The sequence below is a fragment of the Drosophila nasuta genome, chromosome 3 (genome assembly GCF_023558535.2).
Source record: "Drosophila nasuta strain 15112-1781.00 chromosome 3, ASM2355853v1, whole genome shotgun sequence".
NCBI lineage: Eukaryota > Metazoa > Arthropoda > Insecta > Diptera > Drosophilidae > Drosophila > Drosophila nasuta.
The window spans coordinates 24,136,197-24,160,356 of NC_083457.1; the positions used below are offsets into that span (position 1 = coordinate 24,136,197).

Genomic DNA, 24,160 nt, shown 5'->3' on the forward strand with positions numbered 1-24,160 from the left:
AAACTTTTCTCAGAGTGGATTTGAATTGTATATATAACGTTAATATTTATTATACGACCCGTAGAAACTTGTCGCTTAAATCTTTGCAAACTTCGTGCCAATTGCAAATTTTTTAAATTGAACATATTTCTAACAGTGCATTTCGTATGAATTAATAACAAGTATTTAAACTGCGACCAAAAAAAAGTTTGGCATATACAATAATAACTGCAGCATTGCAAAAAATGGTAAGTTATTTAAGAAATATTTTGTAATGCCAAAAACGGCTGCTGCGGTCGAGTCTTAGTAGCTTTGTTTGACAATCTGATATATTTTTTACTCTATGATGTATTTTTAAAGAATATCGATATACTTTGGTATATTTTTGTATTTTCTCGTATTTACCGCACTGTTTTGCTTCTATTAAAAATGGTTAACGGGTATCTTACAGTCGAGGATACTCGATTTTCTTACTTGTTTAAATAAAGAATATTTCTCACAGTGCATTCCACTCGAACAAATAACAAGCATAGTATAAATATATTTGAACTGCGACCCGAAGAAAGCTTTCACACAAAGCTTAGCCAACTTAACTTTAGCGAAGACAACAACCCTGACTAGCTCTCATTGCTGTTTGGCCGCCACTGTTAACACCACAGTTTGATTCTGTTGTTGTTCTTGCTGCTCCCTCTGCTCACGTTCTCTCTCCCGCTTCTCACGCTGCTCGGCGCGCTGGGCCAACACACGTTCCCTTGACTTTTGCGCACGCACAGCACAATCCTTGGGCTTCGATTTCAACCGTATGTCATCCACAGCCGCCTGCTTGCGTGCTGAGTTCGAGAGACAACGTTCGTAGCAGTCAATGGGAACATAGCGTCCAATGTAGCAGCCACAGTGGCCACAATAGTGATTAATGTCCGCACGCCCTCGCCAGCTTTTGCTGCAATACATCCGAGTATTAGCTGGTCAAGTGCTCAAGAAGTTGTCACTCATCTTACCACAGTTTTGTGAGGCCAAGCAGTCGCTGCAGACAAGTGACCGCCTCCAATTGGACCACACTCCACTCGAAGTGTTCGCAGGCCGGACAGTTGACCATGGTAGACTCTGTTTGCAGATAGCCCACCTGCGGCTTGCTGCTGATACTAATCGCAATCAATTGCGGCTCATCGATGGCCATGTTGTGCACACTCCGCCAGACGACGCGTAACTGAATCCAGCAACGCCCCATCACGGAAAATATTCAGAGATTGAGAGCGTGTTACGTTCTCTCTCTCACTCTCTCGATCAATTAAAAACACACACACAGTTGGTAGTCATCAGTAGCAGCTCTTTATTGTTTGACACTTTGGTTTGTTTTTGGCAGCAAATACTCAGAGTTGGGGGCGTCTATAGACACCCAGATACTCGCCACAGGAGCCGCAATGATGCCGCTTGGTGCAGCAGCGCAGCCAGTTGCGTTGGATGCGCGTCTTCGCCAGCGTCTTGCAGTAGGGGCAGGTGATCTCACGTGCATTGGGGCCGACTGCAAAGTAGAGCGGAGCGGGCGACGTTTCCTCAGACATGTTGCAAGAGACAATTGGAAGAAGAGTTGTCTGCTGTCGCAGGCGTGCGAATTGATACTGACAGCAAGTTCGCGACTGGAGAGTGAGAACGATGCCCAAAATTAAAAAAAGAGAGCAGTGTTTGTTGTATAAATATTGTTTATTTTCAGCATGCGAAAAGTATTCAAAAAATGTGAGGGAGAACAAGAGAACAACAGAGAGTCAGAGAGTGAGAGTTCGCGTTTTCTACTTAATTTTGAGTGGGGCGCGTCGCTTCATGGCGCGTCCAAAGTAGCAACCGCAGTTGCCGCAGTAATGACTGCGATCCGTTTGCTTGCAGGGCACATAATAGTTGAAGCAGCAACAGCAGCAGAAGGAGCTGGAAGGGAGGATATTAATTAGTGATTATAAGAATGATCGTGATAATTTTAATGACTGCAACTCACACAAAGAGGCAACCAACAATGCGATTGATCTCAGTCGCCCACCACTTGAGATCATTCTGCACCACGCTGCGCTCCTTGATGCCACACGCAGGACACTTCAGCACCACCGATTCACGAGGCAGATTGAGAAAAGGTGCCAGCCAGCGGTGTGGCAAAGTTCTCGTAAATGTCGCGCTCCTTTTTCGCCTCCAGTGACGCTTGATGCTGCTGCTGTTGCTGCTCCTCAGTCGTCGTCGTGGTCGTCATCGTTGCTGCTGCGGCCAAACTGAAAGCGAAATGTGGCCAAAGCAATAGAGCAACCTGTTTTGCACACAACAAGAGAGCAAAGTCAAAAGAGAGTGAGCGAGCGAATGATTGAGAGAGCGTACAGTCGTGTTGATTTGTAGCGCGTCTTTAATTGAGTTAGATGCGTAATAGAATTAAAAAACAAAAGAATGTCTGGCATTTATAGCACATTAATTGACCTAATCGGACTTGCTCTGGATGCCCACTTTGCCGCCACAGCGGCTGCAATAGACGCCCTTGGTGGTCCACTCGCGATTGCAGCCGCACCAGGTGCAGATGCAGCAGATCCAGAAGACGGGAAAGATGCTGGAATAAATGAATAAAGGCAAAGATTATATAGAAAGTCAGCAAACGATATTCCTTAACCCACCAGGATAGCAAGCTCAGACAGCAGCTGGCATCCTTGCAACCTGCGGCACGCATCACAGCCGCCTCGCTTCTCTCGTGGCACAGCGGACAGAGCAGCTTGTAGGTGGACGGACCCGGCGTATAGTAGCGCAAACGAGGCGGAGACTTGGGAGCTGCCTCCACTTGGGTTAGCAGTGTCACCTTCTCATGGGGCTCATGTTCATCGATGTAGGGCACAAGTGTGGCATGATGATCCTCGACCACAATATTGGCAATAATATTGCGAGCACGCTCCTCCGCTGTTTGGGCGGGCAGCAGTTTGATCTGCAGCGTCTGCGTTTCCATTGTAACTGGCGGGTAGCCAGCAAAACAGACAGAGTGAACAGTGTGTGAGAGAGTTGCGTGAGTTTGCTGAGCGAGAGCGGAGCGCGGCAACAGGGCGTATGTGTATTGTGTGAGCACTCTATGATGTCATCGGGGCATTGCGACTACAGCTGGAGCTGCCCAAGCAGAACCAGAAACAGCAGCAGAGCAACAAACAAATTACCTTGTTTTGTTTATTTTTTCAACAAATGTGAAACATTTCCGAACAGCATTGATTTCATAATGGGCCCCAAGCACTTGTGCTGTCAGAAAAGCCTTTTAGTTTGAAGCATTTGCGCTTTATTAATAAACATTTAGATACATTATTTGTGTTTGCATTTTGATTAGAGTCGCTTCTTCAGGCGCAGAGGCAAACCGCCATCCGGCATTAGCACAGGAGCTGGATCAAAGCGAAACTCGACTTCTTTCCGAGGCGCTTCAACCAAATCGAAGTTGGCCAGTATCTTGGCCACAGCCACCTTGGAATTGACCTTGCCCATGCGTTGAGCTGGAAGTTATAAGAATATTTAAGTAAGAGTATTAGAAGTAGAGTTCTTAACTCAAATTTAAATAGAAAATATTTTCGTAACACTGTAATTACTACCAATTCTTGAAAATAATTTCAAATTAAATTGGCAACAGCTCAATTACGTCTGCTATTTTTCTCAAATTTAAATACATTAAAAATACAATTCATTTCATTTTGTGAGATGCTGTAAATATTTTAAGTTATGCTGCAAGTAATTCGAAATAATCATAAAATGTTTAAAAATAATATTGCAATAATATGTTATGAAAACATTCGTATTTTTAAAATAATGCAATATCTGCAAGTAAAACGAATTATTTCATTATAATATTACTGTGAAAATAAAGAGGCTATCTTTTAAAGGCCTCTCCATCCCAATTTTAACTGACAGCTTCCATGAAATCTTCCAATAAATCATTTCCAATTCAATTGTAGATGACTTTAAATATCGCAACAGCTGTGCGAATCATTCAATATATTGTATGGCAACTACATTCTATTCTATTCTTACCAATGCAGTGTCTAGGTCCCTCACCAAATGGCATATAAGCTGACTGATCGTAGTTCATGATGTCGGCATCGAAGCGATGTGGATCGTAGTCCATGGGATTGGGGAAGTAGTTGGCATTACGATGAATACCAAGCAAAGAGATGAGGATGGGAGTGCCCTTCTTGATGGTATAATCGCCATCCGGCACTTTGAAATCCTGTGTGCACTCGCGATTCAGGAAGGGCAATGCAGGATACTTTCTCACAGTTTCTAAGGAGAGGGAGAATAAGTTAGAAAAGTTATTTGCAGTTTAACGACTATACTTACCATTAATGCACAGATCCAAGAACTTGAGATCCTGCACTGCCTCGTAGGTGAACTTGTTGCCACGTTTGAGCTGATGACGCTCCATGACCGCGTCCAATTCATCGCGAGCCTCCTTCAGCAGCTTCGGGGACATGGACAACTCGTAGAGTGTGAATGCTGCTGTCGCTGCGGTGGTCTCCGAGCCGGCAATGTAAAAGACGAACGCCTGAGCGGTAAGCTTCTCAATGGACATGGCTTTGAGGTCACTCTGTGCCGTCTCAATGTTCCACACTTCATCGTCATCATCGCCAATCTTGCCCGTGTTGCGCAGACGAATAAGCAGCTGCAGCAGATCCCTACGGACAACATTATTCTTCTCACGGAACTCAATGGTGCGCCGCATAATGTCACGCAGCTTGGTCAGCACCTCGTTCTCGAAGCCCATGCGATTCATGAGCTTGGCCAGTCTGTAGGGGAAAACAAGCCATAAGCAATAAGCTGGAGAGAATTGTGCGATCTACTTACGGTGGAAAGATAAAGACACACATGTTGTGGATCTTCATTAGCACGGAACCATTTTTGAGCAACGTATCGCTACAAGCACGAAACTCATTATTGGGACTAGAGAAGCTATCCACGTCCAGGCCAAAGATAACCGAACCAATGATATCAATGGCATATGTGGTGAGCTTTTCCTTCATTTCGATTTCATCATTGGGCGACCGCTCAATGACACCCAGCAGATGCTGCACAAGCTTCTCGCCCACATCATCGATGGTATCGAACATGCCCTTGATCTTGCCCGACGAGAACGAAGGCGTCAATTTGCTGCGCAGATTGCGCCACGAGGCGCCTTGCAGATTAAACAAATTGGACGACAGTGGATCGTTTTTCTCATCCACATAGATGCCACGATCGTGGAAGCTACCAAAATCGCTGGTCATCACTTGCCGCGCCAGGTGAGCATCTCGCACCAGCAACGTGGGTTTGTTCATCATATAGATGCCTACGATCTTTGCACTGTGTCGCAGATAGACATCGTACACAGCCAGACCGAAACCCCGCTGACTTTTCACCACCGAATCGAGTACGCCGAAGGGAAACTTGGCCTTCTCCTCGACCACGCCCTCACGTTGCCAGTGTGTGTAACGCCTACGCACATATTGCACGAGCAGCACCAGCGAAATGGTGAAAAGTAGAATCCAAAACATATTGTGAGATTATCAGAACTTGAATTTGTAACGCGAACAGCGTTTAACTTGTTGTGTCTCTTTTGAAATGCATTCGTAAACTGAACAAACAAACGTCTGTCCAGCAGCTTAAATGCCGTAAAAGTCTCGGCGAAGTATCTATTGCGACGCCTTGTCCACTTCATAACCGTTTCAGATAAGAACTTCGTTTGACCGACGAACACTCTGTGTGTGTGAAAAAGACCCGAGAGACCCGATTCGATTTGTTTACTGCTATCAGTAAAAATCGAGCGATCAATCACCTTTAAAAGCCCAATTACGTCACAACTGCTTGCCACGGTAAACGACAGTGCACGAAATTCATATGTTTACGGCTCTTCAAGTGGATAGCTTTTGCCAGTAGTTGAAAGCTTTTTATTGTACACCCGGTAGTTTCATGACTGCCCGTAAAAGCTTTCATGTGATCTTCAGCTAGATAGGTTCAAAGTTTCCACACGAAGAAATAACGTGCTACAATCAAAACTCAAATCTTGAATCAAGATTGTATGATGACAGAATTTAACTAACAAGGTTTATTCTTAAACTAAGATCGAAATTCCATAAAAATCAAGATTTAATGTTTTTTGAAGAATGGAAAAGTTCAAAATTGAATCAAGAAGACAAAATCTTAAATCAAGATCAAAAGATCTTTAATTAATATAAAATAAAAAAAAAATAAATCGTAAAGTTCTTAAATAAGGATTTGCAATCTTCCTTTCAATCTAGAATAAAACACTCTTGAATTAAGTTTTTAATCTTAAAATAAGATGTTTTTAGTCTTAAAATAGAAATTTAGCATTAAAATTGATAATTGTTTTAAGATTTTTTCTTACATGTTGAAATTCATTGATCTTTTTAAGATCCAAAAAATCTTAAATCAAGATTTGCAATCTTCTATTCAAGCTATATATTTTTCTCTCTCTGTATGCAAATGCAGCACTGCAATTTACAGCAGTAAATGTTTAATAGACCTTAAGTATTTCATGCGATCTTTAAAGTGATTTTAAATGTAGATGCTGCAAAATTGAAAGCGTTCGTTGAGTTCCAGAACTAGGGCAAAATCTGATTGCACCCCTGAATTTCATTCTTGACTAATGCAAACATCTTTGGCAAATGCTTTCATGTATGTATGCTTTCCTTATCACTCGTATAATATTGATTTGATTTCATTATGCCATTCAGAGAATATTTGAAATTTTCCACCTAATTTGTTTAAAGTAATTACAATGGTCGACAAGTTTTAATAGCATTAATAGAAGGAATATACATACATATACATAAAAGTACAAATTATTATTATTATTATTATTCATTAAAACACTACTACTACTTCACTACTATTTTTAAGGGATTAACAAAAATATAATTTTATTTATTTAAAAAAATCTATAAGCTATTCTTTTGTACAACATTTTTTTTAAATGTGTTTTTGCTTTTGGAATAACTAAACCATTAATCAGCAAAAATAAGTATAGCTTTTCAATAAATTATAGCAAGTTTTAAAAAAATTTCCGTTAAAAAAAACATTCCAATTTAACTTTTATTACTTAAGGAATATCTAAATTATAAAAAAAATATTCATTATCATCAAGAAAATAAGTTAGATAAAAGAATTAGCGCAATTTTTAATTTCGCAATTTTTGAATATCAAATTGTGATGAAATTGCATTCAGCAGCATAAGCTTTGACTATATTATCGGACCAAGACTATGTTATCTTTAATCGATTGTTAAACTACCAAATTTCTAGCACAAAACAAAAATCGTAAGCAGATGATTTCCTTCTTCTATTTGAAAATGTCGTTGCTACATTTTAAAAGCATTGCATCGAGAGATCACTTTTAGGGTCAGGCAATTAATTACTTTTAACTGAATTAAAAAAAATGTTTCATATTGAAATGCTGCGATATGTTTTAGGAGCAGCTCTCGCAAATAGCAAACGAGCTCTCAAACTAATTAAACTGTGCAACGAGTGTTGCACGCTGACACAAAGCGTTTCATTCAAATAAGTGATATAAGCGATTCAGTCATCTGTTTGTGTTTTTGTTTTTTATTTAAAGTGTTGTCGCTTAATTATGTTTAAATTTAGAACACTGCGTGTTGACTTGTGGAATTGGAACTAGCTCTGTTCAATGGCTGAACGCTGTCTGCCAAGCTTCTTCTCGTCGAGCGCCTCCTTCTCCACCTTGCGGAATTTCTGCCAACGTCCATTGTCCTCCACCTCCGAGCGCTGCATGCGGAAGAGAGCTCGTTTATACCAGCTCAACGAAATGTGGCGTCCAATGAAGCAGCCGCAGTTGCTGCAATAGTGATTGATATCGTGTCGTCCCCGCCAGTGAATGGGATTGCTAAAAACGAATGATACTATATTAGTTGGGGGGAATAAAATTTGGAATGCTTTAACCCACCAGCAGAGCAGCCAATTTATGGTGCAGGTGATATTCTGTAGACAAGTGACAGCTTCGAGCTCCACTTTGCTGGTTTGCAGCTGCTGGCAAGCGGGGCAGACAAACTCGAGTGGCAGGGTGGGCAAATGACCCACCTTTGGCACCTCAGAGATGACGCCATCGTAGTCACAGGCGCTGCCGTCCAGGCTCTCAGTGCTGGCCATTTGATGACAACGACAGACGCAGCGCAACTAAACAAAGAGATGTGCCAAATTCCCAAGTCAAGTATGCGAAACGAGCAGCGAGAGAATGGAGAACGAAGAACGAAGAATGAAGATCGAAGAGAGAGCGAGTGATCAAGAGAGAGGGAGAGAGGATTTCAAATACTTTTGGGGCGTCGATAGATATTTGAGTGCTTATAAAAACGAATTATGAAAACTGGCAACAGCTGCGCATTGCGAATTTATTTATAGCGTCATTTGCGAATCGAATTGCCAAAATAAAGAATTGTGGAACATGGAACTACAAGCTACTAGATGGGACGCCAGTGGAAGCCCAGATGTCCGCCACAGCTGCTGCAGAAGATGCGCTTGCTCTTCAGACGACTCTGCAGACAGGAGTAGACGCAGCTCAGCGCAAAGATGGGGAAGCAGCTGCCCGAAGAGCAGAGAGATTACTGTACTATAGAGTATTAAGTAGTAGATGCTGCTCCACTTACCAGGACAGCACGGACATGAGGCAGGTGAGCTGTCCAAAGACGCCACTCATTTGTACAGTCTCAGTGTTCGCCTGCTGCCTGCACAGTGGACACTTCACCCGATAGCTGCTGGGACCCACGCTGTAGAAGCGCAGCTGCGGCTTCAGTGGCGTCTCTGGCTCCTCGGGCTCAAGCTCGAGCACGGCTGTGGCAGCCGAGCTGTTGTCTAGCTCCACTTCGTTCAACATGTTCGATTGCGACTGAGTAGCGTCAGCGGCAGGCGGCGCAGCATTTGGCAAAACCACTTTCAAAAGAGAGCGGGAGAGTGCGACAAAGTGAGCGATCAAGAGAGTGGCAGAGAGAGACAGAGAGAGAGGGAGAGCGCATCTTCTTCAAAAATAATAAAACCAAAACAAACATTTTTTTGGCATGCACACGCAACGCAAGGTCAATAGATACTTAAAAAACTAACAGAAACAAAACCAAAAAACAAGAAATACAATTAAATATACAGTATACTACTTAAAATAAATCATAAAAAAAAGTGGCTGAATGGCTCATTGACGCTTCCAGGCGCCCAACAAGTAGCCGCACTTGCCACAAATGACCTTGCAGTCATCTTTAGAGCGTCGCAAGCAGCAAGGATATATGGGGAGCAGGGCAAAGCAGCTGTAAAGGAAATTTATGTTAGAAAATTGCTGAAAAGATAATTTACAACACTGTGTTTACTACGTACCACAGTTGCAGCAGCCGCTCGAGCCGCACGCCTTGTTCGTGCAACCGCTCGTGGCACTCGGGGCAATACATTTGGCGCAGGCAACTGATGTTAGTGGCGGATGGCGGCGGTGGCGAGACTTTCTCGGCTAACTGACCCGTTGAATTAGATTTCTTGCAGAAATAGTAATCCGTCTCGTTGTCCGTATCCCCATATCCGTACGGATAACCGCGATGCAGCGGCAGATTGGCTCCTGTGCGAGCCTGAAGCAGCTCATCAAGCGCCTGCGCTGATTGCTGCTTGGCCTGACCAAGGCCAAGGCCACCGTTTAAATTGATCTCCACCAGATCGGAGTGGCTGTCATCGCTGTCTGATGAAGGCAGCGACGATGGCGGTGGCGGTGGCTGGATGCTGAACCTTAGTTGCCGGCTCATGTTGTACAACTGTGCGTGCTGCAGGCTGGGGCAACTCTTTTTCTTATTTAATTTTATTTAGTCTTAATTTGGGTTATTGTACAATTGAAAGCAAAACATTATCCAAATGTTTGTCAAGTGCCTGGCTCACTTTGTGTGTATTTTGAAAACCAGTTGTCGTTAGTTTATTTGTTGTTGTATTGTTACTTTTGCGGTCTGTTATCCGTATACATATTTGCTTAACATTGTTTTCATGGCTCCACCGCTGTACAGTCGTTGATCTCAACTCTCCAAACCGCTGTAAAACTATCCACATCACTGCTGTAGGCAACGCTGTTAAAAGCCACTTCACTGTTAGCGCCGCAAGCTGTTCACTGCTAAACGTCACTCCACTGTTAGCGGCGCAAGCTGTTCGCTGTTAAACGCCCACTACTAATGCTGTTAACTCCTCACTGCGCAAGCTGTTAACTCCTCCGCAAGCTCTCCATCAATTGCGGCACTAATATAGCTAGACAACTGGACTACTGGGTAAATCAGTTTAAGCAACAATTATCAGCGAGCTTTCAGCGAAGTGTCAGCAGTTAAACCTTATATGCATTGTACAAGTAATTACGTGATAATTATACTCTGCTCGAAATGCATAATAAAGAGTTTTATACACTTTTGCTAATTGCGTATTTTTTTTACAGTTATTGCAGAAAATTTGAATACATACACATTTTATTAATAAAGATATGTTTCTAATTGTTAACACATGAACATTTCATTAAATATGCTATTCTCAGAATTTGATTATAATACCAGAGCACAAACACAGCAGTTTGGCGATAATCTTTTATTGGTAGGGCTGAACACCGAGGGTAGCGGAAGTGCTGCCAGAGAGGCAGCTGTCACATGTTTGCTTATACTTGTATAAATACGTATCTATTTGAGTACTACTGAAATAGTAGCTTATCATTGTATCTGGTATATTCCAACATGTCTCTCGACGAAACAACTAGACAAACCCTGGCATAGTCATACGATGTGCTCGTAATACAACAAAACAAAACCAAAAAATGATTGGCACTACAATATTACAACAGCTGTATACATATGATGAAATTACTAGAGTCCAACTTTTTCGACCCCCTATTGAATGTAAACAAAGGCGTCTGCATTACAGTCTACGAATTCACAGACGTCATAGGCTGTGAATCATAGCGTAATTTAAGCTAAACTAAACGATCGTTATGTATTCGCTTTATGTGTAGTGCAATATTTGTGACGAACAAACTGTCAGTGGCTAAGCCTCGAATAGCCTACAAATTGAGACAATGTGTTTGCCAGCTAAAGCCCAGGCCATAAACCCGCTGATAAACTACGAATACGCGCACTCGCTCTCTCTCTCTCTCTTTCTCTCGCACTGATAAGCAAGCGAACGAGACAGAACGAAGCAGAGCGTGGTAATAGAGTCGGCCGAGTGGCGAAATTCTCTCCACAGACGTCAGTTAGTCGACAACCATCGAGCGGTGCAGTTGAGTTAAAGCGCAACCGAAGAAAACACAAATACACACACAGAACAAAATGGATAGCAAGCAGCCTCCACCATACAACACGATCCAGCAGCCGCAGCCGCAGCCTGGCTACATACCCGCACAGACCTATCAGCCGTATCCCAGTGGACCCACCCAGCCACCACTATATCCACCGATGCCACAGCCACCGCCAGCACAACCGCCACAGACTGTGATCATCCAGACGACAACCACATCCAATCTGACACCAATTGGCAGCGGACCAACGCGCATTCGTTGTCCTTCATGCCACGCCGATGTGGTGACCACTGTGAAGAGTACGCCATCTGGACGCACGCATTGCTGGGCTCTGATACTTTGTCTGTTTGTGTAAGTATTCGAAGTGGAGTGTAGAGGTTGGCAGGTGAATCACATGAACAACGCAAAAAAAGAATACAAAAAAAGAATCAGTCTACGCAGTGACAGTTGCTCAAAAAAAAAGTGCCCAGCTGTACATAACAATCACTTATCGTTAGCACTGTCTACGAATGTGTGTATACACGCGTATGATTGTGAGTGTGCGTGTGAGAGTAAGCGCAAGTGTTAGTGGAGTAGTGTTATCTCATCGGGCATTCAAGTTAAGCCAGTTTAGGTGCAAAACAACTGCGTTTAATTCTCCTGCATTGCCAAAATTCAACGGAATCGCATACTATTAGCTTCCACAATGGAATCGCAAATTAACATATATTGCCCATAAACATTAATTCCACCAACCGTTAACAAATTTCGCTATCTGTTTTTATATATATTCCACAGCTGTTGGCCTTGCGTCTGTTTGCCCTACTGCATGGACTCTTGCCAGAATGCCGATCACTCCTGTCCCAACTGTGGTTCTTACATTGGCACCTTTGAGAACTAACCGTATATATAGTATATATATTCAATATATTTACCTATGTTTGTACATTCCATTTTAACCTCTAAATGGAATTGAACCACTGCGATCGTTGATTAAGCGCTCTTAAAACGAAAAACTGTATATATAAAACAATAAATTATTACGTATACGTAAATGCATTTTCATTGCACGATAATTGCGCATTATAAGGTTATATGGGGGTTGATTCATATACATATCCCTTATTTGGCATACGTATTCTTAATACTATTTCAAATTAAATACATGCGATGTATTTGCACTTATAATTACTGTTGGGACTACGTTGTTGACTCAATTCGCAGAGTTCTCTCATTTTTATCTCTCTAGAGCAAAGATAACATTTTGAATTTCATTCTTTACTTTTACACTACCGTACAAGAAATACTCCAAAGAACATATAAACAAATTGGTAGTATGGAAAAAATAGTGTTTTTACTACATCAACCTGTAGATTATCAAAAAATGACTTTGCGGCTTTGAACTTCGGTATTTCCTTATGCTTATCAAAAGTTTTTTTTCAATTGAAATACAATTGGAATACAATTGAAAAGATTAATATTTACCATCGTCTGTCAAATCGTTGAGGTTCTATTCTTTACTTCTTTAGATTATGAGTGCGCAAAGTTCAGATAAGCACTTGTTCTTGATCGCTCTCAGCGCGTACTTTCTTTATATGGACTGATTAGCTTCCTGGTAGTGTGCTTTCCCTACATTTTCCTTGGCTTATCATCAATGTTCGAATCAAATGAGTCAGTTTTCTGTCACTGCAAGTGTCGTAAATACCAATATGAGAACAACATTTATTTTTTTATAGACCAATTCAACAAATGACTCATCAGCATTGATAGCCCTTAACCATGTCTATATAAAACACACATAATAAACAAGAGCACCAAGTTAAGTGCAAAAGTCTGCTTGAGTACTTGAAATATGCGCACAGTTTCTATTACTAGATTTAACAATTATGAATCATACGAAGACATTATCTTATTTGTAATACAAATCATAAAGTTATCACAGCATGATGCTAGGTTTTCAGACCCCGACAGGAACTCATTCATAAGTTATATCAGGCGAGATTCTGTAGACAAGATAGCCTATATCAAGTGTAATAACAGTAAAGTCATTTCCATGCCTGTTTTCTTTTGTTGGTTTGATTAACTATCAGTTTGTCTTGAAACTTAAAGCAGTATTTCAAATTAAGTATTTAATTTTATTTCAATTTAAAACTTTTTTTTAATTTTCTGTCTTAAATTATATGTTTATATTTGATGTAATGCGCCATTTTATACAGTGGTTCAAAAGCTTTCTAATATCGTCCTATAAATAGAATATAAAACCATGGAAATCTGTAAATCAAAATTATTATTTGGAACAAGAAAGTGAAGAGGGGATTACGTGTAGACATTTCTTTATTTTAGTAATTTAGTTTTTACTCGTCTATCTTAAAGAAATTTGGAAAAGAAGATATTTCATAAATATATTATTTTTGTAATTTAGTTCTTACTCGTTTGCGTTGATAGTAATATATATATATAAAGAAACAAATTTAAAGCTAAAGTCAAGTTTATTTTTATAACTACAGCAACTTTAACAATAATCGATCATAATTGTTAATATACGGGTGATATACATACACATAAAACGATATACAATATATGCATGTGGTAAGCTTAAAATGATATTCATATATTTTTATGACCGCATCATATTATTATGTGATTACTAATGAATTGTGTACAAGAATTTTTAAGTTGTTTTCAAAAAATAATAAAACTTTCAATAACACTTTGAGGTTTTATTTAACTATATAAATTCAAAGTCAACTTTTAAGATCTATGGAAACTGTGCAAATATGACTTAATTCGATAGCTCTCATTCAATTGGACTCTAAGAGTTGAGGTCGGCAAGAAACAGAACTCGAGTATGGACTAGTTTTTTATGTGCTTTTGGAAATTATGGTTAACTTACTACTTTATTTCAGCACTTCAGTTCCCAAAGTAAAAACTATAATCTTATTGATAAAAAGCGTTTAATGATAAGCCACTTACTACAGCGCAATGCAGTGAGGTATAATAAACACTTACAAAAAGGCGTCAAACAATTGGATGTATAACGAAAGACCCCCGGGTTGTAGCAGTGTATCAGTTGGCGTTATCAGTTATGGCCACACCTTGTAAGATAACGCGATACTATATCGAAGTGTTGACTGCATTCAGAGTTCAGTATAAAGACAAGAGCGAGCAAAAGCAGACAAAATAGTCGAACGAACAACGATCTCTAAAGAGAACAACAACAACAACAACAACAACAGTATAACCATGAACCAAGGATACACTCCAGCACAAACTTACCAACCCGGAGCACCCCAAGTGATCATACAGACAACGACAACGACAAATGTGGTGCCCATTGGCAGTGAGCCATCCCGTGTTCAGTGCCCATCTTGTCACGCGGATATCCTGACCAATGTAAAGAGAACGCCAACAGGACGCACTCATTGCTGGGCACTGATTCTGTGCCTATTTCTGTAAGTTCAACAAAGTGTTGTAGAGTGAAAAATACAATTGCAAGTGATTCACTCACGAGTGCTTTGCGGATTGCACATGGCAAAGTGTGATTCACATTCACAGTCACTTGACGCAATTTGCGCCTTGCCTCTTTTACCACAAAGAAAAACATTTTCTAATTTGCTTTACTTTGTGTCATCTTTCAACAGCTGCTGGCCTTGTGTGTGTGTGCCCTACTGCATGGATTCTTGCCAGAATGCCGAACATTCGTGCCCCAATTGCGGTGCTTACATTGGCACCTACGAGAACTAATGTTTATCTCAAGCTCTCTTCGCTAACTATAAGTTCGAATCGTAAATTAATGTTTAACTTAACAACCAAATAATAATAAACACTCAAACGATTACAATTTAACCAAAGTTAATGTATTTCTTAGTTTCTTTTCTTCTCTGAGGATATCCTTTGGAAATTATGAAACTATTTAAAGAGCGTGTTTAACCAAATCATCCATTAAACCTTGTTTCTTATTTTATTAATCAGTGCTTGAAAGTGCGATATAAGACTTATATAAAGTGCATTCATTTATGAGTATTCTAGTTTTTTCAATCTAACTAACGGAAATAAAAACTTAGTTGATAACTTGCTCATTCAACAACATTCAAAGTATAGGCGGTGATGATGAATTTCTCTAAATAAGAATTAGATCGAAAGAATACCATCATTATTAATAAAACAAAAGAATTTAATAATCGACTTGCTCAACCAATCTTTGACGGCATTTCATTTCGATATAAACATTTTTATATTGATGAAGTTGTATTCAACTGTAAATAGTCTATGCCGAAACACTTATCGCATAGCTATAAATAAAATGTTTGCCACAACATCTGCGCCCCAGTTCGACCCATAACAACAATGAAATTGCTACCAATTGCTCTACCCCTTGAGACATTGATAAGGAGAATTATTTAGATTATAATTGAGTAGTTTGAGTAACGTAACTTTTAATAATGCAACTAAACACATAGCTTTGATCTGCTTCAAATATTGATTGCGCTTCAAATAAATAATAAATAATTGCACATAAAGGTGCGCAAGCATAAGCATAACAATTGTTATTTGTGCTGCGCTTTGATAGTTCAGTCAATAAATGAGTCAATCAGTCAGTCAGAAAAAAATATCTTTATAGTATAACATATATACAATTTCCACAATAAATGAAACCATTTGCTAGCTGTGCCACCCACATAATCTAATCTCTTAGCGCAGCCCCAATTTCTAAGAAACTAACGATAATGAAAATGTTATTTTTTCAAAAAACTACACACAAATACTTTCCATGGGGTTACGAGCAATTGACCTTTCAATGGAGCAAACAAAAAAATCCCCCACTTCTCGGATGCAACGCGCAGCTTATCGACAGCAGGTGCGACAGCTCAACTGATAAGCGATAAGCAATAGATATTCGGTTATTATGATTTCGGGGCGTCGCGTTATCGACGTCCAGTTGTCCCACTGAGCTCAGTAGAACCACAAGCAGTTGGTTGATCGGTTCCCCTCAAACGACTCGCTATCTACCATGGAAAATAGAGACGCACCACCAGCCTACAATGAGCTGTCGTCGCCTAGCACTCAAGTAGCTACAGGAGGATTAACCGCACAGTTGACCAGTCAACAACTGCACTCTCAGGCGTCCAGCAATCAATTGCGTGAGCAGGTGAACAGCCAAATACCTGTTGGACCTGCTCAGGTGAACAGCACTTATATCGCAGCGCAGACCTATCAGCCATTTCCGCAAGGACCGACACAACCGCCACTTTATCCACCATTCACGCAGCAGCCAACCACATCCTGTGTGGTCATTCACACAACGACCAAGAATCAAGTCCCCGTTGGCCGGGATCCGACATTTGTGCGTTGTCCCTCGTGTCAAAGCGACGTGGTGACCACAATTCAAACGAAGCCCACGACTCGAACACACGCATTCGCCTTGGGATTGTGCTTCATTGGGTGCGTATCCTAGCCTAACTGGAAATAGCTTTGAGTCAGTTTTGTTGGTTGAGTTTCATTGCCAAACAAACGCTATCGAAAAAGTCGTCAATCAATGATAACGCTATTGTGTATATGTTTATTCGACAGTGATAACCAATGGTGTTTAAGTTATCAATTCGCCTACTCACTTGCACTTAGCTTATCAATGTTCCCAAATAATCTTATCAATTATTCATCTTTCCATACAGCTGCTGGCTCTGTTGTTGTATTCCCTACTGCATGGACTCCTGCAAATCCGCCAATCATTATTGTCCTGTTTGCAACGCATTTGTAGGCAGTCGCAGGGATTAACTATTTATCCCTAATATTTCTTACACTTCAATTAAAAATAATAATAATACAAGTAAGAAAGCTACAGTCGAGTGTACTCGACTGTGAGATACCAGCTACCCAATTTGATTAAAGCCAATATATTTTGCGGTATTATTCTCAAAATATACCAAATATACTGCAAATACACTAAAAATATACCAAATGGTATATGTGGTATATCGATATAGTACCGCATTCAAAATATACCATGGACGGCTCAATATACCAGATTGTCAGCCAAAGCAACTCAGACCCCTAGTAAGAAGGGGTTTATGCCCATACAAAAGTATTTCTTTAATAACTTCGACAATTTTTATCTGATCGCAATCAAATTTTCAGGAATCATAACTACTATAGTTATTATTATATATACCAAAATTCACAACCTTAGCTTTAAAATTACGCTTGTTATTCGATTTTTTTTGATTTGCGGGGGCGGAAGTGGGCGTGGCAAAAATTTGAAACAAACTTGATCTGCGTGCAAACATAACAAATGCTGTCGAAAAAAAATTATAGCTCTATCTCTTATAGTCTCTGAGATCTAGGTGTTCATACGGACGGACGGACAGACACACAGACGGACAGACGGACATGGCTAGATCGTCTCGGCTGTTGACGCTGATCAAGAATATATATACTTTATAGGGTCGGAGATGCCTCCTTCTACCTGTTACATACATTTCCTGTCGGCACAAAGTTATAATACCCTTCTACCCTATGGGTAGCGGGTATAATAATAGTAATAATGTATAAAACTTCTTTTGCCGCTAATAAACTTATATGTAATCGGAATCGGAAAACCTCGACGTTGAAGACTGTTCGAACAAAAAAGTAAAGCATACTTTTAGGAACAGCAAAAATTGAATTTGTATGTGATCAAATATCAAAAATAATAATAATAATGCTCAAATCCACGAAGCATTTATGCCTTACAATCCTATACATACAATATTGAATCTTTTCTTAATTATTTTTCGCTTGTCGCAGCAAAAATTTAGCACAGTCTAAAAGTATGCAACTTTTTCCTTTTTCTTAACATAAATATTTAGTTATCTATTTGTATTTGGAACCATGCATCACCAAGCAGGAGTAGGTTAGCCGATCCACTTTCTTTTAAGGATCCTGCCAACATTTTTCTTGTCATTTGAATGCAGTATGGGTGGGCGTCTGCACACAATAACACCAGTGTTGCACCAGAGAGTGTCTCCGTATTCTTTGTTAACCTACCATCCTCTCCTTTCCTTTCTCTTCTCTTTCACCATTGTTTAATGTACCCTTCCCCTTCTCTTACTCTGTCTACCCATTTGTACGCGAATTCTTAATGTATTATTGTTATATAGTGGTTCGTCTTATCAGTTGTCCCTTTCCCTTGCTTACTAAGCACAGCCCGGAGAAGTCAGTGCTTACGTCATACTGAATAAACCTTCCATCAAAAATAATTTTTGTAAATTTTAAAAGCTTGCAAATCATAAAAACTTTATAAAGGTTAAAGCATACTCTCATTTATTCACTTTTCTTAAAAATGGGTGCCTGGTATCTAATAGTCGAGCACCATCGACTCTAACATTCTGCTTTATTTTCTATATTTTTGAAATTTTGCATGTCGTCATATAAAACGACAAGCTGTGTTTTATGAAAATTAAGTCGAATATTTCGATAACTGATCCCGTGGGACGCATCGTCTCCTCGCTAGCAGGGAAATATAGTTTTTATACCCGCTACCCATAGGGTAGAAGGGTATTATAACTTTGTGCCGGCAGGAAATGTATGTAACAGGTAGAAGGAGGCACATCCGACCCTATAAACTATATATATTCTTGATCAGCGTCAACAGCCGAGACGATATAGCCATGTCCGTCTGTCCGTCTGTCCGTCTGTGTGTCTGTCCGTCTGTCCGTATGAAACACTGGATCTTAGAGACTATAAGAGATAGAGCTATAATTTTTTTTTCGACAGCATTTGTTATGTTTGCACGCAGATCAAGTTTGTTTCAAAATTTTGCCACGCCCACTTCCGCCCCCGCAAATCAAAAAAAAATCGAATAACAAGCGTAATTTTAAAGCTAGAGTTTTGGTACATACAATAACTACTATAGTATATTTTATATTTTTAAAATAATACCGCAATATTTTGCCTTTATTAAAAAAGGGTAGCGGGTATATCACAGTCGAGCACACACGATTGTAACTTTCTTACTTGTTTTGAAATTTAGCATGTCGTCATACACCACGACACGTGCAAGTTCTGTTTTATGAAAACAAAGACTGGTATTACGATAACTAAACCCGTGGGACACATCGTCATCTCGCTTGCAGGAAACATAGAGAAACCAAGAATTTTTAAATTATCGGTTTTTTTTTGCTTTTAATTTCTTTTCATACTTTTCAGTTTCTCAAAAGGTCTTGAGTGAAGACGACGGTCGATTCATTCAGCTACAGTTTGTGTCGGGGATTTAAAAAATCAACCTAGTAAAGTATACTTAACATACATACATATATGTAAATAATACGTTCAGTCAGGAAAAATAACTTTAAAAAGCAGAAGTAGGTTGATTTTGTCTAACAAGTCAAAAAACTCCGTGAGTTGGGTAACAGATTTTCTAATTTAGCAAGTATTTAGGATTTTTAAAGTTTTTCAATTTATTAAAATCATAAATAATTTCTCAATTTGTTGTTATTTATCCTTACCCAAAAATGTATTATGAAAACATAAGTATCCACTTCCCACATTAAAATAAAAGTATAAGATAGAGACTATAAGACATAAGTTATAATTTTTTTGGCAGCATTTGCTATGTTTGCACGCATATAAAGTTTGTTTCAAATTTTTGCCACGCCCAATTTCGCTCCCGCAAATCGACAAAAATCGAATAGCAAGCTAACTATAGTCTTTGTGATTCCTGAAAATTGTGAACAAATCGTCGAATTATTAAAGAAATTTGTACTTTTATATAGGAAACAAGTAAGAAAGCTACAGTCGAGTGTGCTCGACTGTGAGATACCCGCTACCTATTTTGAATAAAAGCAATATATTTTGCGGTATTATTCTCACAATATACCAAAAAAATACTAAAAATATACCAAATTATATATTTGGTATATCAATATAGTCCAACATTGAAAATATACCATAGGCAGCACAATATACCAGATTGTCAGCCAATGCAACTAAGACCCCTAGTAAGTAGCTGTTTGTGCCTATCGAGAAGTATTTCTTCTTTTTATCTGATCGTAACCAAATTTTCAGGAATCATAACTACTATAGTTACTATTGTATATACCAAAATTTGCAACTCTAGCTTGTTATTCGATTTTTTTTGATTTGCAGGGGTGGAAGTGGGCGTGGCAAAAATTGGAAACAAACTTGATCTGCGCGCAAACATAACAAATGCTGTCGAAAAAATTAGAGCTCTATCTCTTATAGTCTCTGAGATCCAGTGTTTCATACGGACAGACGGACAGACACACAGACGGACAAGGCTAGATCGTCTCGACTGTTGACGCTGATCAAGAATATATATATTTTATAGGGTCGGAGACGCGTCCTCCTATCTGTTACATACATTTCCGGCCGGCACAAAGTTATAATACCCTTCTACCCTATGGGTAGCGGGTATAAAAACGCCTACTTACTAGGGGTTTTAGTTGCTTTGGCTGACAATCTGACTCGACTGTAGCTTTCTTACAAGTTAGTTTTGAGGTATATATTTATAATTTAATAGGAACTTTATAAATTTCTATAATCATATTTATTTTGTTAAAGCTAGCAACTAGCTAGCAAATGAATATAAAATATATTGAGGACTCAAAGTCAATACTCATATATTAAAAAAAAAAAGTCAGCTTGAATTTGTGCTGATTTCTTGCCTTCCTGATTAGCAACTACATATATTATTTACTAAAAAACAACATTTAAATTTCAGTGTTCAATATGGACTCCTCCAAGATTGCCCCAAGTCCGCCAACGTATAGCCCAAAATTTCAAAATAATGTGAATCCCATAGATAGTGCTCCACCCACTCAAATAATTTACTCAGCACCGCCACCATATCCGGGGACTCTTCCGATGAATATAGATTACTTGTCACCACACCCGCAAACCTGTATCCCAGAAGCTCAGAATAATATGAATTCCACAGTCAATACTGCACCCCCTCCAATGTATTACTCATCACAGTCTCAGCCGATGAATCTGGTAAATCAAAGAAGTCAAAGTAGCGAGATCTGTCCCAAGTGTCAAGCTGAAGTCAAAATGCGCGTCAAGTATCATTCAACGGCAAAGACCTATGCTATCTCAGGATTGTTTTGCCTGTCTATGTAAGTGAGTTGAACTATTTATAAGTGTAGCTAATATCTTTCTTTCTATATATATATGTATATATATATATATATATATGTATATGTACGTAGGTTGTGGCCCTGCGTCTGCTTGCCCTGTCTTTACCAGGTGGGCTACAAGTTAGGTAAATTTTGCCCCCACTGCTTCGTTCGTGTTGGCGATGTGTAAACTGTACTTTTAACACGTGAATAAGCTTATATCAAACATATCAATAAGCTTATATCGAATGTACTTATATCCACAAAATAATCATTTATAATAATCAACAACAAACTGTATTTAATAAATAAACTATGTTACTGTAACTTTACTTGTCCAAATTAAATTATTGTGTCTGTGTTTGGTACAAAAAATAAAATAATCGGGTCCTTTGAATATTGTGGAACGCCACAATCAACGGATTTGATATTCATTATTTTGCACTTTTAAATAAAATCACACAGCATACTTTTAGGCATACCAAAATACCTAAATACACTAAGATTTCTTAATTGAAAGTAACCATATAAAACTTTTGGAATTTATTTTGTTAGTATATTTTCTCGTCATATATTTTAGAAACTTTTACTAAGGTCACACCCCGATATGGATTTTAAATAGACCTTTTAAATTAATCATTCAATACCATGCTTAAATAATAAACAAATTTAAAGTGATGGTTGTCTATTTTCTTTGATTTTAACTTAACATATCATTTTGGTATTTTATTTATTATTCATTACATTTTGCTTATACGAACACAACAATAAAATTGAATGTGCACATTAATATTTGTTCCTTTATTGCATTCTGTTCGTTGTTTAGAGATAACTGTCCACGTGGTGCATATAGTCATCTCGCTTTCACTGACACAAAGATATCCCTTGTGTGGAGTGTTGAAATCTTACAGCTATATGTACATATGTACATACATACATGTATAAGTCTTTTCATTCTTTCAAATTCTTTGCAAGCTTTGCAGTTGCGTTTCTGTTGTTGAGTGAATACGCCGGTCGCTTCGTTCTACACACGTTTCTTGAGATTGTAATTTTTACAAATTGTGAATCACTATACGATTTGTATACATATAAAATTGTATATGTGAGTTTATGTAAAGTGAAATGAAATAATAAATATGGGGCTTCCCCGCATAAGACAATGCGTGTTTACTTTCGCGCATTACATCAATTTGGGTACAAATTTTCGACATTTGTCTTTCAGCGACGCGTTCATCATTGATCAACATGGAATACTCCAAGATTCCACAATATCCGCCGGCATACAGCCCGCAAGATCAGAATAGGATGTATCCCACAGCCAGTGCACCACCCACCGAAATGATCCACTCAGCACCGCCACCTCCTCCCGCACCTGTAAATATTGTAAATCAAACAACGGTTGTTGTTGATGGACAGGGTGGACCAGGAATGACCTGTCCTCATTGTCGTGCTCGTGTCACGATGACTGTCAAGCATCATGCGACATGCAAGACTTATTGTCTTGCTGGGTTTCTATGCCTCTTCTTGTAAGTTTTGAGTATTGAAAATACATACATATGTATGTTTGCATATACATAGTTCAATTCATTTGAAGTGTAACTAATATCATTCTCTCCGCTTCTTACATACATATGTATGTACATATGTGTATAGGTGCTGGCCCTGCGTCTGCTTGCCCTGCTGCTGCGACTGTTGCTACAGAACCAGCCAGTTCTGTCCCAATTGCAATGCTTGTCTCTCCAGCTTCTAAAACGACATTCTCACATTTCTGTGGAGCCAAGCAAATTATCAACACTCCAAAATCACGTACTTCATGAATACTTATGTTTATCTACATACATATGTACATATTGTATATTGCCACACATCGTCGAGGAGACTTTAAAGCGCAAAAGAAATCTGAAAACGGAAACCAAGCTATGTACATATAGCATAGCGTTTGGCTATCGCCAGCAAGACTTGGCATTAAGAATAAACAAATGCAAAACTTTAGAAGATTAAAAACCATTCATGTAACTGTATACCAAAATACATTATTACTTACAATTTGTACATAGACTGACATTATCTTTATATTAACAATAGATGGCCATTATAAGCCATGCACTCCACTATCATTTTCAGGTTGGTTTCATAACTCTTTATGACTCAGATTTAAACTTCTTAAGAATTGGAATTTGTTTGCACAGTTTGGTATTGTTTGGATTGATGTATTTATTTGTTTTAAGATTAATTTATGAGAACTACGCATTTCACATCTGCAAATCCAATAATTTTTGTGCGTTTCGTTCATAATGGAAAATTCTTGAATATCATTCAAATCGAATTGCTGATCGCACATATTTTTTAATGACTGTTACAAAAGTTTATAGCAAAAACAAAGTGCTCACTTTGGTTGCCACAACAAAATTAAATCTTGGAACAGTATTGTAATTGTACATACAAACTTAATTATGTAAATACATAGATATGGGGAATCTAAATCTATATAAATTGAAAATCATTAACAAAACATTTTTTTTATTTTGAGTAAAGATGAATCTTATAGCTCTTAATTTAAACTTCAATTGGAGATAAGAATGATATTTAAATTATTTATCTGTTTTAAGATAATTGCAAAAATGAGCGAATTCGTTCGCAAGCCAAAATATTAACAAATTTATGTATTTTATCGTAAAACAGAAAAAGTTCCTAAAATCAATCTTAGCTCTAAATATAGTACCAAAGCTATAAGAACAACCTTTTTACTCCAAATAGTATCGCACGTGACAAATTCCGCTAGAGAATTACCCATATGTATGTTAGTA

General features: G+C 38.8%; 13 protein-coding genes across 14 annotated transcripts; 5 read left to right on the forward strand and 8 right to left on the reverse strand.

Annotated features, from left to right (window-relative positions):
* Nucleotides 1–71: 71 nt before the first annotated feature.
* On the reverse strand, nt 72–1,192 carry LOC132790316 (uncharacterized). Its single transcript, XM_060798808.1, has 2 exons — nt 978–1,192; nt 72–919 (listed from the first exon to the last, which is right to left on the reverse strand). Exons 1-2 carry the CDS (start codon nt 1,154–1,156, stop codon nt 604–606), a joined length of 495 nt encoding a protein of 164 aa, XP_060654791.1. The 5' UTR covers nt 1,157–1,192; the 3' UTR covers nt 72–603.
* An 82-nt stretch (nt 1,193–1,274) lies between these two features.
* On the reverse strand, nt 1,275–1,604 carry LOC132790319 (uncharacterized). Its single transcript, XM_060798811.1, has one exon. It carries the CDS (start codon nt 1,539–1,541, stop codon nt 1,350–1,352), a length of 192 nt encoding a protein of 63 aa, XP_060654794.1. The 5' UTR covers nt 1,542–1,604; the 3' UTR covers nt 1,275–1,349.
* Nucleotides 1,605–1,674: 70 nt separating this feature from the next.
* LOC132790318 (uncharacterized) lies at nt 1,675–2,223 on the reverse strand. The gene is given in 3 exon segments (XM_060798810.1): nt 1,675–1,899; nt 1,967–2,097; nt 2,099–2,223. Coding segments are annotated over 3 exon segments (378 nt in total). The 5' UTR covers nt 2,213–2,223; the 3' UTR covers nt 1,675–1,766.
* Nucleotides 2,224–2,419: 196 nt separating this feature from the next.
* Nucleotides 2,420–3,130, reverse strand: LOC132790317 (uncharacterized). Its single transcript, XM_060798809.1, has 2 exons — nt 2,622–3,130; nt 2,420–2,557 (listed from the first exon to the last, which is right to left on the reverse strand). The coding sequence occupies exons 1-2, from the start codon at nt 2,942–2,944 to the stop codon at nt 2,431–2,433; spliced, it is 450 nt and encodes a 149-aa protein (XP_060654792.1). The 5' UTR covers nt 2,945–3,130; the 3' UTR covers nt 2,420–2,430.
* Nucleotides 3,131–3,225: 95 nt separating this feature from the next.
* On the reverse strand, nt 3,226–5,584 carry LOC132790314 (probable cytochrome P450 6d2). The gene is made up of 4 exons (XM_060798806.1): nt 4,813–5,584; nt 4,309–4,754; nt 4,003–4,251; nt 3,226–3,470 (listed from the first exon to the last, which is right to left on the reverse strand). Exons 1-4 carry the CDS (start codon nt 5,496–5,498, stop codon nt 3,307–3,309), a joined length of 1,545 nt encoding a protein of 514 aa, XP_060654789.1. The 5' UTR covers nt 5,499–5,584; the 3' UTR covers nt 3,226–3,306.
* A 1,961-nt stretch (nt 5,585–7,545) lies between these two features.
* On the reverse strand, nt 7,546–8,153 carry LOC132788734 (uncharacterized). Its single transcript, XM_060796287.1, has 2 exons — nt 7,924–8,153; nt 7,546–7,863 (listed from the first exon to the last, which is right to left on the reverse strand). The coding sequence occupies exons 1-2, from the start codon at nt 8,124–8,126 to the stop codon at nt 7,635–7,637; spliced, it is 432 nt and encodes a 143-aa protein (XP_060652270.1). The 5' UTR covers nt 8,127–8,153; the 3' UTR covers nt 7,546–7,634.
* Nucleotides 8,154–8,219: 66 nt separating this feature from the next.
* Nucleotides 8,220–8,870, reverse strand: LOC132788737 (uncharacterized). The gene is made up of 2 exons (XM_060796290.1): nt 8,621–8,870; nt 8,220–8,555 (listed from the first exon to the last, which is right to left on the reverse strand). Exons 1-2 carry the CDS (start codon nt 8,845–8,847, stop codon nt 8,435–8,437), a joined length of 348 nt encoding a protein of 115 aa, XP_060652273.1. The 5' UTR covers nt 8,848–8,870; the 3' UTR covers nt 8,220–8,434.
* Nucleotides 8,871–9,096: 226 nt separating this feature from the next.
* LOC132788731 (uncharacterized) lies at nt 9,097–9,889 on the reverse strand. The gene is made up of 2 exons (XM_060796283.1): nt 9,336–9,889; nt 9,097–9,268 (listed from the first exon to the last, which is right to left on the reverse strand). Exons 1-2 carry the CDS (start codon nt 9,746–9,748, stop codon nt 9,157–9,159), a joined length of 525 nt encoding a protein of 174 aa, XP_060652266.1. The 5' UTR covers nt 9,749–9,889; the 3' UTR covers nt 9,097–9,156.
* Nucleotides 9,890–11,202: 1,313 nt separating this feature from the next.
* LOC132788735 (cell death-inducing p53-target protein 1-like) lies at nt 11,203–12,300 on the forward strand. The gene is made up of 2 exons (XM_060796288.1): nt 11,203–11,613; nt 12,040–12,300. Exons 1-2 carry the CDS (start codon nt 11,294–11,296, stop codon nt 12,140–12,142), a joined length of 423 nt encoding a protein of 140 aa, XP_060652271.1. The 5' UTR covers nt 11,203–11,293; the 3' UTR covers nt 12,143–12,300.
* Nucleotides 12,301–14,371: 2,071 nt separating this feature from the next.
* On the forward strand, nt 14,372–15,092 carry LOC132788738 (lipopolysaccharide-induced tumor necrosis factor-alpha factor homolog). The gene is made up of 2 exons (XM_060796291.1): nt 14,372–14,693; nt 14,883–15,092. The coding sequence occupies exons 1-2, from the start codon at nt 14,485–14,487 to the stop codon at nt 14,983–14,985; spliced, it is 312 nt and encodes a 103-aa protein (XP_060652274.1). The 5' UTR covers nt 14,372–14,484; the 3' UTR covers nt 14,986–15,092.
* Nucleotides 15,093–16,171: 1,079 nt separating this feature from the next.
* LOC132790497 (lipopolysaccharide-induced tumor necrosis factor-alpha factor homolog) lies at nt 16,172–17,301 on the forward strand. Its single transcript, XM_060799039.1, has 2 exons — nt 16,172–16,683; nt 16,914–17,301. Exons 1-2 carry the CDS (start codon nt 16,253–16,255, stop codon nt 17,014–17,016), a joined length of 534 nt encoding a protein of 177 aa, XP_060655022.1. The 5' UTR covers nt 16,172–16,252; the 3' UTR covers nt 17,017–17,301.
* Nucleotides 17,302–19,443: 2,142 nt separating this feature from the next.
* LOC132791817 (uncharacterized) lies at nt 19,444–21,739 on the forward strand. Of its 2 annotated transcripts, none has more exons than XM_060800900.1 (3): nt 19,444–19,510; nt 20,960–21,353; nt 21,447–21,739. In XM_060800900.1, coding segments are annotated over exons 1-3 (492 nt in total). In that variant the 5' UTR covers nt 19,444–19,509; the 3' UTR covers nt 21,544–21,739. The 2 variants fall into 2 exon arrangements, with proteins under 2 accessions (XP_060656883.1, XP_060656882.1); XM_060800899.1 differs by having other exon boundaries at nt 19,450–19,505; nt 21,447–21,738.
* A 559-nt stretch (nt 21,740–22,298) lies between these two features.
* Nucleotides 22,299–23,411, forward strand: LOC132791733 (lipopolysaccharide-induced tumor necrosis factor-alpha factor-like). The gene is made up of 3 exons (XM_060800777.1): nt 22,299–22,455; nt 22,576–22,879; nt 23,007–23,411. Exons 2-3 carry the CDS (start codon nt 22,599–22,601, stop codon nt 23,101–23,103), a joined length of 378 nt encoding a protein of 125 aa, XP_060656760.1. The 5' UTR covers nt 22,299–22,455; nt 22,576–22,598; the 3' UTR covers nt 23,104–23,411.
* The last annotated feature ends 749 nt before the right edge of the window (nt 23,412–24,160 follow it).